Raw genomic sequence first — 22,458 nt, 5'->3', positions numbered from 1 at the left:
AATTTATCATATTACTTTGCTTTCATACGATCTAATTAATCATCTTGATTACATTTTATGTATATGCTATTTATATATTTTTTGAAGGGGTATATCTTATTTATAAGTTGAGTGGTTTTATATAGTTAAAAAAAATCCTTTATTTCATATCATGGTCTTCTTGTTATCATCAAGTTTTTATGTTCTATATTAATTAAATAACATGTTTCAATATGTAGAAGGGACAAACACTATTAATTAGAAAATTAAATTTGGTAACGGGCTATATTTCCTTGCAACGATCATTTTGACGTATAATAAAATTTTGTGATGGAAGAAAAGTTATTTTACTTTGTCATGAAATTAGTGACTGATTTTACCTCTCTAAAAAAATCCATCAAAATTTTGCTACTAAATAAGTTGAACGTCTTTTGCAAGAGATTTTGTGATAGAACTATATCCTTCTAAAAGTTGTCCATCACAAAATCCATAACAGAATAAATATGAAATATTTAGCGAGGAATGTTGTGACGGATTTCTGCTCTTCAAAGTTTCTATCACAAAAAAGAAATGGAATGTTTAGCGATTTAAAAGATATTATGTGTAAGAAAAAATTTCCTTGAGGTTTTTTTTATATGCTTCAAGTCAAAATGATATAATTACCTATATTATTATATTTAGGATGGTGCAAACAAAGCAATTAGAAAAATAATGTTATAGACGAATAATCTGCGTTAAAAATACATTTGTTAGGATGAAAGGCGATGCTTAATTTAAAATATAAATAAATTCTTATAATGTGTTTGTTGTCATTGAAATTTTTAAGGGACGTAGATCGTCCTTTGATCTGACACTTATTTCGATAAATAACTTATCCGCAGCCGTACACGCGGGCCAAATGACAACCGATCTGCAACACAAGACAAACAATTTTGGTCGTCTTTCAAGGGTCTTTAGTTGTTCTAAACCAATTAGGAACACAAAATGCGTTAATGAGAAGTCAAATTAATAAATAACTTCATAGCTGGAAATAGACAAGTAGTCCATCAGCGTCAAGAGAAGATAAATAACTTCATTGTTAATATCAAATGACTTCTTACATGAAAGAGCAAAACCAGATTTATTCTCATCCTTCACAAAATGTCAGTTCTATACATTTTATCATGAAGAAATAAGTCAATATAATAATAAACTCTATAACAAATAAGTTAACACAATTATAAATTTTATAATTATAAATTCTATAAATGTGTAACAGTGAAAATAAATTCTCTAAAACTTGCAAAAACATGTAAGAAGTACCAACAAAATATAGAGTAGCAAATTAGAAATTAAGTAAAAACAATACACAATTTGTTTAATGTGAAAAATTCCTCAATGTAAGGGTAAAAATCACGGGGCGTTTAGATCAAAGAAATAACTTCACTATAATCAATGAAGATACAAGAGAATCTTCAACAAATACACTAAAACGTGCTACAAATAGTCAAATCAAAACAAACCTCTGACTACTTCGATAGAAACAAGAAGATAACACCCCAAAATATAGAGCAAATAATGCGAAATACCTATCTCTTTCTATATATTTTTTTCTCGATCTAACCAGACAATTTAAAGTATCACGCGCGTAGAACCTATTGTCCAAAAATCAGCTCGATCCAACGGTGAACGAATTCGTAGTTGCAATCTGAAAAACTCTTTGAAAATCACAGTGATTTTTCTCTCCTTCCTCTCAATGATTTGTAACTTTTACCCCTCTCAAATGAATCTCACTTTCTACTTTCTAATGTGATCCTTGTCCACTTAAATAAGTGAGATATATGCACCTTCTCATTTGGACATTTACTATTCATATAGGAAGGGAGCTCAAAAAAATCCTAACATATATCACTTCAAAAGTTATGTCTTTTTATGTGTTTCACCATGGTTGAGACCGAAATGGTTGTTGTTGCGCTTGCTCATAGTTATCGCCAACCATATCATGACACATCTCTACTCCAATGTAACAACAACTTACATACACATTTCACCATTTCTGCTAATGCTTCTGAAAAATCCATTCCGTAAGAGGAAATGGAACTCTATCCTTGGCTTCTCATAGCTAGAACACTGGTAATTTCTTTCACATTTTTCACTCTCACCATGCTCGGATGGTGCATTAATACCAATCACACGCGATCCCTTCCTCCAGCAGGCTTATCTTTTGATAATAAGTTCTCTCCTTGCATGAGTTCAGAGTCTCATTCAATTACCTTCCATTACAAGGCTGCAGAAGGCACAAACCAGACTGAATGTGTTATCTGCTTGACAAGTTTTGAAGAAGAGGAAAGTGTAAGGAAGCCTCACACTTGCAGGCACATCTTCCACACCTCTTGCATTGACCAAGTGAATTCACCAAATAGTAGAGTGGCTTTGGATGAAAATGATCGTATAATCAAGGTCATTGTTAACTCCTGAAATGATATGAATATCCTGGATCATTTACACTGACACAAGTTGAGTTGGAGAATTAACTGACAGAATGCCCATTAGTGGCTATTGTTCATACGTATGGGGAAATCTTCTGACTTGGTGGAGCAAGAAACAATTCGTGGTTTCTAGGAGCAGTGTGAAATTAGAATACCGAGCTCTAAGCTCTAGGCATTTGTGAAGCTATGTGGCTGCAAAGACTACTAGGAGAACTTAGAGCTATTAAACAAAGAACTACAAGGATGTTTGCAGACAACCAAGCTGCCATCAGTATTACCAAGAATCCAGTACATCATGATTGAAAATTGAGATCGATAGACATTTTATCTCAGAAAAGTCAACAATGGGATTGTTCCATTGACCTATACATTGCAACAAGTCAGAGCACTTCCTTGTACAAACTTTGAAGAATTTAGCTTCATGTTAGAATTGTATAAAATATATACAATCCACCTTGAGGGGAAGCATAGTAAAGGAACGAATGGGATTTCTGCTTAGGATCATTGCTGCAAATTCAGCTATATTTAGTTTAATTTCCTGAATTATAAGCAGAAATGCCTTTTTATGGTTGGAAATTCAGCTATATTCAATTTTAAATAGGATTGTAATTCATCTTTTATTTTGCAATGATAATGAATATCTGTTTAATACTCTTATTTTGAAATCCAGCTATATTAAGCTAAAAATCGAATTCTTTTTCACACTAATATATATTCATAGAATCTCAGTAATTTTGTACGCCACGGTAATTTTATCATTGTAACAATATGTTAAATACTTATAGAATAATATAACATTTTTTTTAAATTTCTCTTTTTATTTTTTGTTTACTTAAATGAAATACATTAACAGTTGATTACGTATTATAAAGTATTAAATTTATACCTAACGACAATATGTTGTTTATTGTTTAAGGAACGACAGTATATTATAAAAAATCGCATAACCAACTATAATAAAATTGATAATTGATTGGATATAATATAATTAGTTTCCTTTAATAAAGATTAGATCTTATGAAAATAATTTAAATATTTATAGAATAATTTTTTAAACTTTTTTTGTTATTTTTTGTTTACGTAAAAAATAGTTTTTATATTTACGTAAAAAAATAAAATATAAATAAAAAAAATATTTTTTATTATTTAGAGGATTATTTTAGTTTGTGTAAAATATAATAACTTTTACAAACATATTTGGACTTAGATTGTTTAAGCAAAGTCTTGAATGTAAAAGAAAGGTAGTTAGAAAAAAAAAAGACTCTTCTAATGATATTCAACCAAATTTTTTAGTTAAGATTAATCTTCAATAAAATTAATAGATTTTTTATATATGACATAATTACCTAAAATATAAAACTTGTTTTTATTTTTAATACTTTCAAATAATTTTTTTTTATTTTACTTGATTTAACCTTGACAGTCACGTAAGCAGCATGTCACAATAAATATTACAAGGATTTAAAACTCAAAATTACAATGACTAAAACAACACACTGTTACCATAAATAAATATAAAGCATATTTAAGTCGTCTAAAAGTTATAAAATTTAAAACCATTTCTTTAATAACTAAAACCAAATATGATCATATTTAGAGTATGGTTGAGAGAAGTTATGATAATAACTTATGATATGTTCATAAGTTGTTTAAAACTTATTCAAGAAATACTTAATTAAGTTACTTAACCAAACATTGCCTTAATGTTTTCATGTCACGTCGAATGGATAATACCATTGTGCATCTACTTCATTCATTAGTTCCTATCGAAGCTGTTGCTTAAAATATTTAATATTTTTACCTCATGAATTCATTGGCATATAATAAGCAATCTTTCCTTCTAAACATTCGTTAGACGCCACCAATTTATACAGAAGCCCTTTCAACGCCCAAAGATTCCTGGGCCGAAGCCGCCACAAGATCCTTCATCAGCACTCAACAAAGGAGGATCAAATGTTTTCTTACTTGAAACAACAAAACTAGTTTATGCTCATCCATCACAAAATGCTAGCTAGTTCTACTCATTTCACCCAAAGAACAATAAAAAAACGCTTGTTTTATTCATTCCAAAGTATGTACGTATCCCTTTACAAGTTGTCTTTTTGTGTGCTCCAGCATTGTTGAGACCGAAATGGTTGTTGTTGTGCTTGCTCATTGTTATCGTCAACCATATCAAGACACGGCTCTACTCCACTGTAACAACAACTTAAATACAAATTTCACCATTTCTGCTAATGCTTCTGAAAAATCCATTCCATAAGAGGAATGGAACTCTATCCTTGGCTTCTCATAACTGGAACACTGGTAATTTCTTTCACATTTTTCACTCTCACCATGCTCGGATGGTGCATTAATACCAATCACACGCGATCCCTTCCTCCAGCAGGCTTATCTTTTGATGATAAGTTCTCTCCTTGCATGAGTTTAGAGTCTCATTCAATTACCTTCCATTACAAGGCTGCAGAAGGCACAAACCAGACTGAATGTGTTATCTGCTTGACAAGTTTTGAAGAAGAGGAAAGTGTAAGGAAGCTTCACACTTGCAGGCACATCTTCCACACCTCTTGCATTGATAAGTGGCTTGGCTCTCATTCTGGCTGTCCACTGTGCCGCACTCAGATTGACAAAGTGAATTCACCAAATAGCAGAGTGGCTTTGGAAGAAAATGATCGTATGATCATGGTCATTGTTAACTCCTGAATTGATAGGATTATCCTGGATCATTACATCCATACCATTGAAATAGCTACTACTCAAATTCAAAACTTTCCTCCTTTTCTTCACATGTACGTTCTGTGAATGATAAGATTTTAAACTTCCTTCCTACCATGAGTTCATTTATGTTCTGGTATTTATTTCTTCTAGGATCATTTTGTTAACCCCATTAAAAATTGTTGGGGTGAAGTGGTAAACAATTCATGGACTAGTTTTGCATTGAAATGTTTGTGCAAAACTAATCCCTGAAGTATTCAGCATTAGTGTATACATTTGAATAGTTCTGTATAACGCAAAGGATTTCATATGAATAATATTATTAATACAAAATCAAACTTTTGATAAGTTGCAAGAGCGGTAATCAATTGCAAAGATGAGATCCACAGTTTAAAAGTTGTTGAAATTCAATTTGTAATATTTAGCATTACTCTTTACATATATATGTTAGCTTCAGACCTGATAAACAAATCAGACTAGAACACATCCTAATTTCATATACAATCATTATTTTCATGGTTCGTTGAAGACCTTCTCCTCAGACTCATCACATTTTTCTCAAGTTATTTAACCTAGCCTGTAGATCATCATATATTCCACTGTCTTCATTTGCGGTTGATTCAGCTTGAGCAACCCTGTTCTTTGCTGCTGGTGCGCTGACAGAGGTTGTGGCAGGTGCATTCACAAGCTGCATATTTAACAAAAGAAATATGTATCATCATTGTCATTATTATTTTTACTTCTTCTCCACCTGGGGGAACAACAAATTTGTTAATATATAATTAGCTCTTTTCTGATAACAAGAATGATAAATTACCTCAGAGTTGATGTCAATTCCAATCTCATCAAGAAACTGATTCACAAGCTCTTCTGTCTCTTCCTCCTCTTCACCACCTTCCAAAGCATCATCAATGGCATCTCCCATTACCTCAGACACGAGTTCATCTTGTCATTCTGCCTTTCAAACTCTTGCATCATCCTCTGTACAGAAGGCAAATTCATCCGCGGTCCACCTATTCATTTGACCCATTGCTTTAGTAATTCCTTTCGTAGCCTCCCCCATTGCTTGAGTGGATTTTAGTGTCTGAAATTCAACTTAGAATCAATTTTAAACGCTATAATGCAATTACTCATACACACTATAAAATCTCAATTTAATATAGATGAAAACCTTTAAGATTTCAAAATCCCTTCATATAGGATCAATGTTGTTAAATAACAATTATAGCACTGCCAATTGCCAAAACACTATAACGTGACATTTTTCGACCCCTCTGCCATAGGCAATTTGTGAAGGGAGGCCCACTATAGCAGTGCCATAAGCCACAATGACATGTTTATAAGGCAGGGCCTTTTTGCCATCCACCATTGATAACCTTGTATTGAATAAAATCCCTAATTTGAAACATACCCTAACCATCTAAGGTAGGTTAAATTAAATGAAAATGAAAGACACAAAACAAGGCTGCTACAGTATGCATACTACTGTAGTATGAACCAAGGCCATGTTATTCTTCTCTTCTTCTGAACCTTCGTTAATTATTATTTCCCATTCAACTCAGAATGTCAAAGGTATATGCACCACAGTAGTACAATGCTAAACACATAATCTTTAACTTATCTGCAGAGCTGATTGAGCAAGGAAAATGCGCAAAAACAAACCTGAAATCTCAAAGAAACACCCTAAAGTTGCGATTTGAGCTTGTAAAACTTTTCAATCTGATGGCGAGTCCTGATGAGATCCTTGGCCATCATTCTCACTGCCCCCTGCCAAATTCAACCCAACTCCAAAGTACTATTTCAACTATCAACCATAACCAAAATCCATATACCTGATCAAATAAACTTAATTCTTAACACCACCCACCCCACTACACAAAATCACAATCCTTAAAAGAACAAACTTCTCCTCACACATAAACAACTTAAGAAAGCCAAATAAAATAAAATGATACCATTTGTGCTTGTTTGGCGTTCTTCTTAATCTCGACAATCAACTTCTTTTGATTCTGCAAGCCTAGTCTTTCCCTTTCTATCTCTCTAATGGACTTGTCTAGCATCCTTTTATTCTCCCTCAGAAGCTCTAACACAAATAACAAACCAACCCTATTTAAAGTTAAAGACACAATTTTTCGAAACTGGGAGTGCAAATAAAAACCAAACCTCGATTTTCTTTTCCCCCTCTCTGAACAAATTGCTCAATTCAAACAACGACGTACCCGTTTGCTAAAAACTAAAAAATTTGCAAATAACAACGGCAAAGAAGTACCAGCGAGAGTCTTTCTACTGCCGAACAGAAAACTAATGTTGGTTCGAACTATGAGAATGAGACCCTTTCGTCGGTGTCTTGTGTTGTTGTGTTTGCCTCACAGAAATTCGATAACACTATTATTAATAATTTATCAACAGTATAATGGAAATTTAAGAATTTCTACATTGACCCCGGTCGTGCACGACCAAGGTCATTGTGTAAATGAGAGAGAGGTGGAATATTTTTTTTGGTTCATATAAATCAAAGATATTATTAAAAAATTTACAAAAACTCACACATCATTGTTCAATCAATCATGTCAAGGAAAAAGAATGCTTCTACTTCTATGCCAATTTTGAAGGGGTTTCTATTTTTTTTGGATCACTATTAATAGCAATATGATTTGCTATGGATGACTTGACCAGGTTTCACATGGGATGCACGCGCTGGACGACGCCGGTGGTGGCGCGCAGCGGAGGCGTGGCACGGCGGCTCTGGACGGAGGTAGTAGGGGTGGCACGAGGGAGAAGTCTGAGAGGAAGAGGAAGCAAATGTTAAAATGGCAATGGCAGCCCCCATACCTCAAATATGTTCAGTTCACTGAATTGGTTCCTTTTTCTCAGCACAAGATTTTGTAGTTTGGGCTTTTGAAGCCTAACATAATGATCCAAAATGAAAGCCCAATAACATTGTTCTATTTGGAAGGCCCAGGTGAAAACTCATTTCTAGTTAACCATGGACCCTCATCAGTTCTAATCCCACTCATAATTCCCAAAATTCCACAATAAACGTCCAGCATACTGTTCAAGGGTTCTTCTTCACTAGGCCACTTGGATAATTGACTTCCACTGAAAATTTGCATGGTTTAATTTTAAATTGTGAAAAATTCTATTATTAAACTATAGTGATCCAAGATTTGAATCTTAATTAATAGATGTGTTTGTATTTAATATTTGATTGTTCCTCAAAGAAGATTATTTATGAATGGAAATACATCTGAAATAAAAAAATTCTCTTATTAATAACACCAAACTCAAGACATTGTGCTTAATAGTTTTTTTTTTTGAACTCCAAATGAGTCAAGTTGAGTTAAATTTAATTTAGTTCAATTTGATTTGATGAAAATTGATTTAACTCGACTCAGGTTTGATATTAATTTTTTTTGAATTCCAACTTAAGCTAATTTAAGTTTGTGAATAAATCTATTAATATTAAATTCATTAACTCAATTCATTTTAAAATTATTATTATTATTATTATATTACATATTTTTATTTATTTCAAACAAAAATAAATTTGATATAAAATTAAATAGAAAATTAATTATATAAATTTAATAATATACAACTTGAAAAATTGATATATATAATATTAAATGGTTAAATTGATTCATGAACTAATAACTAATTATAGACAACTAAAAGATCATTATTGACGATCACATCACTTGTAGGAGTAAGGGATTAAACATTAGTGCATAAATTTTTTGCTTAACAAGGTAAAATTACTAACAATTTTGTTGTTAATGAGTTTGTCCCTAAATTTTTGCACCAAAATGTGTAAAATATATCAATACTATAGTTTAACTGATGAAAATATATCTCGTTGGTCGACTTTCTAGAAAACAACTATTTGATAGAAAAAGTTATCAGAAATTCATCCATTTCTTTACAAGTCCTTTGTTATTTGAAAAATCCATGACAAATAAATTAAAATTAAAATATGCAAGTATAATTATTAAAAAAGGGAGAGGGATGCATTTAACAATTAAAAGATACTTTAATGAATTGTCATCAAAGAACCTAACAAGAGAATGAACCCAATTTTAAGTCGTAATCTTTGATATCTAAAGATTGTGACTCTATACTTTACTTTCTCACTTTGTTATTGAGAAATGACAATGAAGTAGATATAGCAATCAAACACCTGCCATAGAGAACTTGAGATCCATGAACTAAAACCTAAAACATTTAGAAATAAGATCTTTAAATAATCTACGCAACCTAAACCTTTTGACGAAAAATTTTCAGTCTAAGAAAAGTGAAACCCTACCAGTTAGCTACCGTAAACTCTATAAGCATGCGAACCCATTAACGAAACGAATGCTAACTTTTCCCAAAGTTTTATTGCTGTCAATTAATACGTCCATTTCGATTGTTATCTCAAACTCTCAATCAGGCATGTTACATTGAGATGATTTTAATGAATAAATGGGAGCTTTTGGTTGCTTTTATTTTCAAGACTGTCCAAAAAATTCAACTTGTGTGTGCTCAGTATAATACATCATATATAGTTATTGATTGATAACGGACAACTTGTCACTAATTAATAATTGAGAAAAAAAAATTCAAGACATATGTGGATTTGAACGGCTAAAATTTCATTCAGGGTCTAAAGTTGATCATATTTACTATTCAATTTGGAGTAAGATAGCCCATTTATTAATTATGAGAATTTATCACAATTATTAGTTTAAATGACACAATCTTAAAGGCATCGAAAACCAAAAATATATTATTTTTCGTGATTCCCTGTCTGTACTTTAATACTTTAGTACATGCACTTATGTTGATGGTGTAAAAATTATTTACGATCCGATTGTAAATTGTTATATAATAAGATTATTTTAAAATTCATACCAAAAGTAATTATTAATTGATTGATGGTGCATAACAATGAAACTCTACATATATAAAGCTTCCTTTCTATTCTTCTATGTCCAATATAAAAAAAAAAAAATCATTCATTTTGCATAAGCAAGTTGTGGTAGTGATCTTTAATGAAAGACCTTTTGATGTTCAACAATGGTAGGGGATCACTAGCAAGGACCTGACATTTAAGTTAGTAGGAGCATGCATATCTTGCTACGATTGATCCAGAAATTTTAGAATTCCATTAACTTATTTTTGGCAATAAATGTTGAATACTAAGTCTATTGATTGTTTCATTTTCGGAATATTTGAATAACTGATTGCCGACAACTATGCAGTTTAAATGGTTATTCACTTATTTTCCACGTGCCTATTACTTTGGGTTGTGCTTCCCACTCTTTGAACGTTGGGCCGTTTTGTCGTTTTAGCTTAATGGGCCACTACTGGTGTACCTTGATCCAAAACAATTTCAAATGAAAAAGAGTGGTTTCAAGAAGGAAAAAAAAGAAAGACACTTGCTATGAAGGTAAAAGTCAAGGGAATAGGGTATCCAGTATACTCTTCTATGGTAAACATATATACTCCATATTTAATATGTAGATATTATTGAATTGAGGTAAGGAACTGGTTACAAGCATATAAATAGCCAAAATATAAGATAAGTTGGATGATTAAAAAAAATGACGAATTCAATTTTTTTGTTAATCAAAATTAATATTCTAATAAATTAACATTTGTAAAAAAAAAAAAAAAAACATATAAGTAACTTCAATTGAAGATGAGTTTCTTTACTATTCCAAATTCAACTTTTTTATGAAGTTGAATGTACATCTTTAGCTAATAGCCTAGTACTGACGGGACAGTTATATTGGGGAGGTAGGGTGAGTGAGAGATAGTATTAAAGTAATAGGCTAGTTTTGGCGTTTTCTCATAGGGACAAGTTAGATATTTGAATTCATGAGTTCTAATTTCTAACCTAGCCTTCGGTTCAAAGTAGAAGATAATATGTATATATATATATATATATATATATATATATCAGGTTTGTATTGTACATAGTACATAATAGTTTTGAATTATAACACATCATAGTTATTCATTCATATGGGTATAAAAAACATCCAATCAAATTGTCCGGTACTATTAGCATTTTGAATTGTAATTTTCTCCAAATCCATATCCCCATCTGTTCAATAAAGTCAAATTCCTTAGGAAGAGAAATTGGCCATTGAAGTGATATTTGATCTGATGAGAAGCACTGTTTAGTACAAAAATTTATGCACAAATTGATACATATTCATATGGGTGACTTTTTTTTTGGTGAAATTCAGGTAGGTGACTATTTCATTTATTCGTTAATAAATTAAACAAGAAAAACTAAGGAATAATCAAACAGAAAACAGTCACCTCATTGAAACATTTAATTTAATCCCGTAAACTATGAACCCACCCCCAAAAATGTCGTATTGATATATACCCCAGACACATTTTTAATAAAGACATCTTCTTAGTCATAATTTTCTATACATATGCTTTGTTCTGTTCCTTTCAATAGTAATCAGACCGAATGTAAATGTTTCTAAAGAGCCTTGGGGAGTAGAAATTTAAAACACATCGTTGAAAATGCATGCTCACGTGTTAGGACAACACGCCCACATTCGTCTCACCTCTTTCATGATTTTCATTTCAAACAATCCCTTTTTTTTTATTCCATTAATTAGGGTTTCTCATAGTCAACCTTGACGAACAAGCAACTTATCTATTCCAAGATCATTAATTATCTTTTAGACCGAAAGATAATTTTAGCTAGTAGGTACGTGGTAGACTTATTAGCTAGTTAAAATAGCAGCCATTGCTGGCAAATGGCAATGGCAATGACATTTTCCTTTCAAATGGGGGCTTCAACAACCTGTCTTTGTCATACTATTTACCATCATGTTAGCCTACGTAGAATTCTTGGCCATCTCAACCTCTATGACTCTTATCCCTTAGCTAGGTCTTCCTAGATCCGGGTCATATAGTAGAACTTTTAATTTAAATATTAAAATTAGAACCCCATTAATTTCTATATGCTAGCTATTTGCACCCTAGTGTTACAGCACATGCAAATTACTAGTAACAATTTTCCTTACACATAATTAATTTATTGCACTCTCGAACTTGATTGAGTGTCGCTCTCAAATGTGTGCATGCCCGAAAATGATTAAATATGTACCATCTTAATTTTAATTTTTTTAAGTATATATGGGAAGTGGTTGCCAACGAATTAAGCACTTTCACTGTGTCAGAGTAATATCTATACTATGTGTGCAGGAGATGGAATTTGACTCTTTGAGCCGTTTTCAAATGATTTCATTTCAACCAACAATAATCAATGATTAGAGAATGTCAGAATGGCCCACTTTTAGGAATCTACAGAACTGATAATTTAACCACTTCGCTTACGGAGGTCAGGTGCATGTGATTGATCTGCTGCATGCAAAACTAAATTGTACCTCTACTCAACTCACCAATTTGTCAAAGTAATTTCTTTGATTGTGTGTGTTTGGTAAGTTTTGTCCTCTCCTCTGCCCCCGATTTATTTGTTTAACTATTGAGCTGAATCACCCTCCTTCCAATAATTCATTTTTTTTTCACTTTGGTTGAACATTTGATAAAGTTCAATCAATCCCATGTGAACGAACAGACATTCCTTCACTAACAGAATTATACTAATTACATTTAAGAAATTACGTAAACTTTTTCTTCTTTTCCTATCTCCACATTAATCTTCTTTAATTGTTTTAAAAAACTATTATACTGACATCTTTATATATTACACCTTTAATTGTTTTAAAAAAGTTTAAATTTCTTTTTTAATTCTTTTAATTTAGTATTTTTTTATTTTTCATCAATTGTAAAATTATGTTTTGTTTTTAGTCTTTTTTAAATTATATTTATTTTATTTTCAGTTTTTAAAACACTTTAGATAATATTTTAGATAATATTTTAAACAGTGAAAAAATGTTATTTAAAATATTATAAAGATGAAAAACAAAATAAATATAATTTATAAGAATTAAAAATAAAAAATGATTTTAAAAAATAAAAATATTAAATTATAAAAACTAAAAAATTATTTAAGTCTTTAAGGTTGCTATAAATTTTTAAAAAATACGAAGAATTTGTATAATTTTACGAAACTCGAAATTCTAACTAAACATGGATATTATTTACCAACTAATTGTATTTTATGTGGGAGAAAGAGTACTTCAAAGTGATGCCCCATATGCACATCAACTACGAACAGTGTAGCCATCAACTATATGTACAGTGCGTGGGTTGAGTATAGGATAGGTAGTCATTTTTCCATGACGTGTCAAACCTAGTATTGATGATCTTCTTACATGATATGAGTAGGTTTAATTTGTTTATCAATATCACAATGACATATATGTGAATGATCAAAAAGCTAGAAAGGAGTCCTAGCTATTAAATTCAATTGTAAGGTAGCATGCCTGTTTCACTATGGAGAAATAATGTGCACCCCTTTTCCCATGGATGGGGCTTATGTTTGTCCAAGCTTCATCAAACTTACGTTTCACAGATTCTTTCAAGGACAGAAGATATATATACGTAGTCGACACACATTGTGTGGTGTGTATTGGTTAGGCAAACTAATGGCAATAGGCTAATAGCAGGCATTGGTGGATTGTCCCTTCCTCAAATCCATAACTATTATAACAAGTCACCATCATCCCATTAGTTACTCCTAGCTATGACAAGCTAAGTTTCGTGCTTTTACTTCCTTTGAAAATTATAGCATAAGTTATCTGAATTTCTTTTCTGAGTTATCTAGCTATGTGCTCTAAGATGATTAGGGACATCATATTCTAGGTAAGGATTTAACAGCTGTGAAAAAGAAATGAACTGTCGTATATATATTCTTAATATTTACTTTTAAATTGACGGTACATATCATGCGTGATGGGTTGAGAAGGCAAGTTGATGTTACAGGAAAATTATAAAATAAAGAGTTGCCAAATGCAGGGAAGATAAAGAAATGCAGCACAAATTGAAGATTGTCCTTTATAGAAAAACGTATGCTAGTTTAGAAATGGTATAGAGTAGGAAGTGCACAATGTTAAGAATTTATTTAAAGACTATATTCCTTTGTTTTCATCAATCTTGAATCATGCTTATTTTTTTCCTTTTCTCAAATTTAGAATACGTATTTATTAATTTAATAAAAATCTATACATGAATAACTATGTTACATTTCTAATATTAAAAAAAATCAGATATTTTTTGATTTATAAATAGTTGTCTTGTATAAAAATTTAACTTTTTATTAGAAAATTAAGACAAAGAAGAATCAAACTCTAGAATGTTAGGTCATAAAAATTTGTAATTCAACATCATGAACGATGTGGCATCCCACTTTAGGCCACACAACCAAGAAACAACTGAATTTTTTTTAAAAAAAGAAAAGAAAAAGAAAAGCCAATAAATTAGACAAAATGCAAACTTAGTGACCATATATTTTGATAATTTCGTTTATATATTAGTAGGTATTATTATATGAATAAAAAAATATATGGATGAATGACATAAAAATATATACTGTATTATTATTAATTTATAAACTGTCATACAGTAAATTTATTATTTTTTATAACATTTTTCTTAAACAATATAACAATGATATTTTTTAACTGATTAATACTACTAATTAAAATTCTTTAATCTTTCATTAACGATGCACGTTTATTAAACTCTTACTATATATATTTCTTCTTTAGTTGAATTTAGCAATTATTTCTAACTGTAATAAACAGAACTATATAATTATAAACTTCAATCACAAACCATCTCCTTTACAAAAAAAAAAAAAAAAAATCACGAACCAACCCAACATCAATTAAGCGTAGTTTATATTAAACCATCAAACCCATCACTTTATTAATGCGCCCGATCTCATTTTATATCAATAGTATCAGGTATATGCTCCATATACAGATAAAATATTTTACAATTCAGGTTTTTAATCGAATGGGTAACGTACGAATTGAGACATAGATATATAGTCTTGTCCTTTCCTTTTTGCTTTCTCTTTTGCTTTTGCCAAATTTTACAGATGGAGAAAGATCAAGCAAAAAGAAAAGAACAAAAGAAAGAGGTGAAAAACTGACCAAAATGCAGATTGTAAATAACGAGATCGAATTCTCTATGATTAGGACATACCACATATATGTTGAACAACCGCAATTAACAAATGTACGATGTTACATGATCATTTTACTTGTTCTCGAGAAGTAACAAAGTCTGTTTCGTCTTTGATATAAAAGATAAAATGGATGTACTAACATGAAAGGCACAATTCATAGTTCATACCCCGAATGAAACTTGAACTTTCACATCTCCTCAGCGGTGAAAAGTGACATATCAATTTTTTACACTAATCAACGTGGCACAATATGTATAATTATGCTTCATTGGTTGGACGAGGAACACGTTATATGGTGCCTCTGAAAGAATTTAAAGATGTGAACTGCATGCAATGCAATTCTACACCCAAGAAATACATTATTGATATTTGGATCTCTGCTGAAGTGGAAAACTAGAAGAACAAAGACTGCAGATTCTAGTTAGCAACAATTTTCAAGATTCTGATGTCTGAAGTATACTGAACAACTGCACAATAAATCACCATGTTATTGTCGATTGAGAAAGATGTCTTGTCTTATTGAAGTTAACTGCATGATTAGTTGTGCCATCATTGTCATCAGGGACTGCATGCATTGATTGCATAACACATTCAATTAATCAAATGCTTCCCTTCTAGTTATCTTCACACGATTAGCTGATTTATGGTGTAGTTCTAAATTAATTTCTGACAATATATATCAAATTCTTTTTTGGTTAAATTAAGAATATTAGGAGAATGTTCACCATTAATTATGTATGCATGCTTATAAAAAAACAGAAACATCAATAAAAATCTATGTTATGATTACATATTATCAACAAGCAGGTTGAATGATTAAAAAAAAGAAATAGAAAAACGATTCTAAGTTTGATTTAATTTACGATCTTTTTTGTTAATAAAATTAATATTTTAATAAATTAATAATTACTAATAAAAAATACGAAATTAACGTGAAAATGAATCTAATGACTTCAAAGAAATAAAAGGCAAACTAAAACTAAGCTAGTATAAATATTGTTTTCTAGAAATTGCAATCATGCATATTCATATAAACTACCTTGATTTTTAGATAATTAATATAAAATCTCTGCTGTTCTCTGCATAGTATGGGACACCAAATGATTGAGTATTAAGTAATGTATAATCTAGAGATTCCAAATTCAAACTTTATTGGACTGCTGTAAGGCCTGATGCATATAAGAATCAAATAAGCTCAATTCCCAACACACATTACCAAATTTTCAGATTAAAAAATGAAACATTCCATCACAAAAAGAGGCTAAGAAAAAATGAAGCAGAAGCTTGGCCTTGACAAGTATATGATAAGTATAAAATAAATAGTTAAAGAGAAAATAATATAAAAAAAATATTATTCAGATACGCTTATAGATACATTAACTTAATCATATTTTGTATAACTATATATACTTTAATTCGACCACATAAGTTTATATATATGATCATTATTTTTGAAATCTAACTAGACGCTTCTTATAAGCCAGGAGAATCCACGATACTTATAGACCCTCTCCCACTCCCACACAAGTCTCTGTCTCTCCAAAGAGAAAAATTAAAGCTGCTAACAATTTAGTATTTCAACACAAGCAATCTTCTTGGGATCACCAAAAATTTGTTCACTTTCTCTTTTTTATATTTTCCGTATAGACAAACACAGTGGCTCACACATCCAAATCCACGATCCCCTCTTGTATTTTCCCTGTTAATTTCTTTTGCTAAAGCTGCTACACTTCACTCTCATCACCTCTTCAAAAAATCCTGGCGCTTTCACTTTACTAATACCATTCCATTCCAAATTCAAAAGAACCCGAACCCCACACACACATGACACACCCTTCAATTCCTAGCTCCTCCACATCAACCATATCAAAATCAAATAAGGCACTTGCGGCACCAAACATGGTGATGGTGCCACACGTGGGAATCTCACACATGTGTCAGCACTTGAGTGGTGTTTCTTAATTGCCAGGCAGAAGGGGAGCAAGACTAATCAAAGGGGAAGGTCCCCTACACACTACCCTTTCACCCCTTTAAATCAATTAATGTAAACATATACCAATCTATGAACTAAAACTTAATGTGGTTCATACAGGTGATGTGAGTATATGTGACTATACTCTTCATTATTTAAGCTATAATAATACAATAATTTCTAATATTATTATATATGAAAATTATAATCTCTAACCACTTATATGTTGAAAGATGGATACAACGATATACATACATGAGAATGAATGATGAATTATAGAAATAGGCGTGTATGGATGAGAATGAGTGATGAATATAATTAATATATTCATTATATTATATTGATATTTCTGTGTTGTTTACTTTACTTTGCTTAGAGAGAGAGAGAGAGAAGATCTCAAGGGGATCAGTGAAGGAGAGAGCACACGTGTGCATGCGCGACAGTTCTGGGACATGTGGGGCCATTTCATCACGTGTGGGTGCAAAGGGAAGAAAAGCAAAAAAGAAGCTCAAGGGTACAATGTCTATGTGATGTGGTCTAAAGTTGGCTTTCAACTTCTGAATCCAATTTGTATGTGACTCATTTTTTCGTACACCTAGTTAGCTAGTTAAATACTAACCGTTAAATGTGCAAGTGTGAATATAATCAACACTAAATATTTGAAATTATGAATGTTAGAGTCGGATTTATAAACGTTCAATGGACATTATTTACTTTGATTAAGAAAAATTTATCCTCTCGAAATATATAAAAATAATATATGGTTGGTATACTGGCTTCACACAACTTTGAATAAATGACATTCAGCCTAAATATTCTAAATATCTTTTTTACTTTGGATGCGCCCTGGTTCCACGGGCTGTGCTTCATTTACTTCCCACACACTGATATTGGACAAGCACAAGCCAAGGATTTATCAATATTACAGAACAAAAGAAGAAAAAAAAGTAATAAAAACATTATTAGAGAGACACAACCAAGGGTGAGAGTTCGTTGACTTAAAAAGGGTAACTTCAATTTGTTCTACCTTTTAAAGATCAACAGCGTGTAAAAATAAAAAGAATGTAGGAAACAGTTCGGTAGTCAAATAATCATTTAACTAATTAATTAATTACATTGGTAGTGTACTGAAAATGTTTATTTGACTACCCAAAAAAAAAAACATTGGTAGTACTAAAAATCATTTGAAAAAAAACAATGAATTGGTGACCAAATTTAATGACAAAAAATATTTTTATCTTGCCAATTCAGTGGTGATTAAATTTTACTAATAGATTTTTAAAAAAATTATATACATATATAAAAATTATTTTATCACTAATTTTATTTTTTTTTAATATTGAAATAATGAATGACAAACGGTTTTGGACAAAAATGGTTTGCATGCATGTGTATGTGTGCATATCCATATGCGGGGTGCAAACATATTTTGTGTTGGAAACATATTCTTATATTACATGCATGCATACCTTACACACATATACATGCATGCGTAGATGAGTGGATCCAGGAAACTTCGCTTCTCATTATGAGTTCCATGAAATGTATTCTTATCAACAAAGAAAAGTTGTGAAGACATGCTGATTTGTGCTTCTCATCATAATTTTCATGCATAGAAGGAATGGAATAAAAAAAGGGAATACTTTTCCTTCTTTTTTGTTTTTAATTAATAAAAAGAAGGAAGATTTGATTTGTGAATCCTGATCGATCCAACTTTTGTTTGTCATCCCATAACCGTTGAATACCCGCACCTTTGGATATGAAGAGCATAGACCAATTATTATTTGAATGAAACAATAAACAAGAAAATATTGATAAACAGAATCAAAATTATATAGAAAATTATTTTTATTATTTGGTTCATTTTGTTCCACAAAATACTATCTACCGCATTTATTTCTTTGACAAATTATTTGTTTTAATGTGATCATGAAACCGACATGTAACTTACACTATACATAATTTGTAGTTTTTTTGTTTTAATAAATAATATGTGCTTACTAGTTGAAAAAGTAGCAGACTACCTATATAATGCATATCACCTTTGATTAGAAAGAATATGGAAGTATAGGAAAAAGGAAATTAAAGCGTGCATAAAAACAATCTTGACAGCCCAAACAAATGAGTAAGCTTATGAGTTATGACAACCAGTTATTTACATTTTTTTTTTTCAATTGATTAGTAACTACTAATAATTGAGAATATTATCTTACAGTTAGAGATGACAAATAATCCGTTAATCTAGCATCTTCTAAAAGACAATGGAACAAACCGAAGAAAATTTATTTGACCCTATTTGTGCCCCTTTGTTTGGACATGGCTGAAACAGTGATGAATTAAACCACTTGCATGTATAGAGAATATGCAACCATGGTTGGTCCTGTACCTCTAATAGCCACATAAGCTGGTCAAGTCTTATCTTACCACTTCTTTATTTTATGCATAAGTGGTTTGTGCATGGTGGGTAAGTGGCATACACAGCAAAGGAATGGCACAGTAGTAGTACGTACTCTTACCATTGTTGACAGCACGAATCTATCTGTAGTGTTGGATGCTGGATGTTGGATTATGTGGTTAGTTTAGACGTACAAATGGTAGCTTGGTTATTAAATCGAATCATTTATATATGGTGGGTTTGTCCCTGCTTTTTTTAATATTATTTAATTTAATTTTTGTTATATAAAAATTGTATAATAGTTAAATAAAATTTTAAATAATTTAAGAATAGAAAATTAACAATTTTAATTATATTAAAAATGATGACTTTGCATAACTCTCATATTAAATTGGGTATATTGCAAAAAGTTTTTTTTAAAAAAAAAAAAAAAACAAACCAACCTTTAATATGACGTTAACAAATAGGTGGATATGGAAAGACCACTAAGTGTAAAGAATCCCCTTGCATGATAAGTTTCAATTACTATTAATTTATTAAACGTGAGATGTTTTATTATGATTGTTTTGTTAAGTGTTTTGAATTTTTTATGTCACTTTACAATAATTTTATTGTCACTGATACCAATTCCCATTAATCTTATTTACAAATTATTATTATAATTTTCCAGATGGTCAATTTCAACCATTAACTAGTACTTGTATAAATTAATTATAATTTTCAAGCATTGTTAACTTGTTTTTGGGTACAGAAATGCAAAAAAGCAAGCATTGTCAACTGAAATATAATAACTTTTTTTCATTTTTCTCTTTATGGTCTCAATTATTTTCTAAAACAATTAATTTAGATTCTACATTATTTTTTATACAAACACATAATAATAATAATAATAATAATAATTAGTCACAATCTATTATTAATGTCTGGATATATTTGAGGCATTTTTATATTTTCGGGGACTAAATTTTGCATTTTTAATTTGTAAGTGGAGTGAAAAGTCGAAAAGTAAAAAAAAATATTATGAAAATATGTTTCTATGCTGACAATCCACGATGTCAATCATTTTAGTATAAAATTTGTCTCTTCATATCACGTAAATTATTTTATTAATAATAACAGAATTAATGATCGGATATATTTTTTCACACTTTGAGAGACTAAAAGTAACTATTTATCCATTGTTTTTTCCTTAAGCCCATAAAATATCATGACTAGTTGTGCATGAAATAACACGATACTAATACATAAATAAGTGCAAAATTATTCATGTATTTTTGTACGTCTGTAATTTATTTATTTATATTTTACCTTTTTATTTTTCTAATCATGATTGATTGTCAAACATTTATAATAATTTTTATTCAAAAACTCTCATATCAAATTGCTTGCATTTTCATTATTTGGAATAAAAATTTTAAATAACTAAAAATAATTCTATATAACCAAATTCTCGTTGTCTATCATCGAGTATGTGATGTGTATATCAATTGAAGTAAAGTTACATGTTTTAATTAATGTATGGTCTTGAGTTCGTCAATTTTGTTACGCATAGTAATTAGTCTCATCTACCTCAAATAGTTTTGTCTCATATTAAAGAGATATATAGTATGTACAAAAAGAAATTCTTTTCGTATTAATAATTTTGGAAAATTTTTTTTTTCAAATAAGCTTCTAATAGTGATAATATTTTATTATAATTTATTGATCGTAGAATAAATGATTTAAAGACACAACGAGCTGGTGGTATAAATAGTTCAAAGTTATTCGTTTTAACTGAATTTTCACCAAAGATTATAAAAAAAGAAAGAAAGTGAAAATGAAATCTATAAAAATAACTATTCTGTTCTTTTCACAACCTTTTCTTTTCGACCTTCTTTTTTTCCCTCCCCTCCCCTCCCAAATCACCCAATCCTCTTTTTAATTTGTTTCCCCTATTGTTTTAGGCTTTTGTCTTTTGGATATGGTTTTGAGGATTTCCTTTGCTTTTCCCTCTTGCGCGTGTTAAACTATCACTAAATGATTAAATTTTATATATGTTTTTTGTTTTGTCTTCACCGTTTTGTATTAAGTTTCAACAACATTCAAAATAATATTGTCTTAAGTTTTGCTACGGTTTCTGATGACCTACAAGCTTTTTTGTTTTCTGATGAAAGTGTTAATTTCACCATAACCATGTTGATTGATGTGTATTATGGCAAAATCCAACAGCCTTGTTCTCAACCCCTAAATATTGAACATGATCATAAGATCTTAAAGTAATGCAATGAAAGAGCTAGACATAAGATATACAATACATAAGAGATGAAAAGAAGCTTAGATAAAATATTATAAATTTAATCATTTTGACAGATCCTGTTTTTTACACTAATCTTTAAGTAGAAAAGAAAGAAAGAATCTCGCCATTATGTCCTTAATTTTCGTACAACGTTCATGAGCTTCGACCCACCACACATTAGACAAATATATACTCCATATAATCTTTGGTCCATTTTACATTTTAATTAAGTTCATTATTATTTTTTAGTATAATAGTAGCAATAAAGTTAAACCAAAGATATTGGGTAAATTATCCAACTCTTTGCGTATTATGCGGACCTTAGTGAATATGAATTTAGTTCAGTACGTTGTCAATATGTTTTTTTTATATATTATTTATCTTGTCTAACTCAATTGATTTCTCAATCCAACTCCATTTTTCTTCCTATTCCTACTGATATAATTGAATATGAACAAGGAAGAAAAGCAACCTAATAATTTCTTCTTTTACAAATAAGTTAGAATAATTTAATTCGAGAAAATAATTTATGAATTATTAAAATGTCAT

At 30.4% G+C, this 22,458-nt stretch overlaps 2 protein-coding genes and 1 pseudogene across 2 annotated transcripts; 2 read left to right on the top strand and 1 right to left on the bottom strand.

The window, feature by feature from the left end:
* The first annotated feature begins 2,052 nt into the window (after window positions 1–2,052).
* Window positions 2,053–2,436, top strand: LOC114419291 (RING-H2 finger protein ATL81-like). Its single transcript, XM_028384937.1, has one exon. It carries the CDS (start codon window positions 2,053–2,055, stop codon window positions 2,434–2,436), a length of 384 nt encoding a protein of 127 aa, XP_028240738.1.
* Window positions 2,437–4,712: 2,276 nt separating this feature from the next.
* On the top strand, window positions 4,713–5,147 carry LOC114419290 (RING-H2 finger protein ATL52-like). Its single transcript, XM_028384936.1, has one exon. It carries the CDS (start codon window positions 4,713–4,715, stop codon window positions 5,145–5,147), a length of 435 nt encoding a protein of 144 aa, XP_028240737.1.
* Window positions 5,148–5,462: 315 nt separating this feature from the next.
* LOC114418159 lies at window positions 5,463–7,700 on the bottom strand (annotated as a pseudogene).
* Between the last annotated feature and the right edge of the window lie 14,758 nt (window positions 7,701–22,458).

Source organism: Glycine soja, chromosome 7 (genome assembly GCF_004193775.1).
Source record: "Glycine soja cultivar W05 chromosome 7, ASM419377v2, whole genome shotgun sequence".
Lineage (NCBI taxonomy): Eukaryota > Viridiplantae > Streptophyta > Magnoliopsida > Fabales > Fabaceae > Glycine > Glycine soja.
The sequence above is the reverse complement of the archived record's forward strand: the minus strand, read 5'-3'. Positions and strand labels throughout refer to the sequence as shown.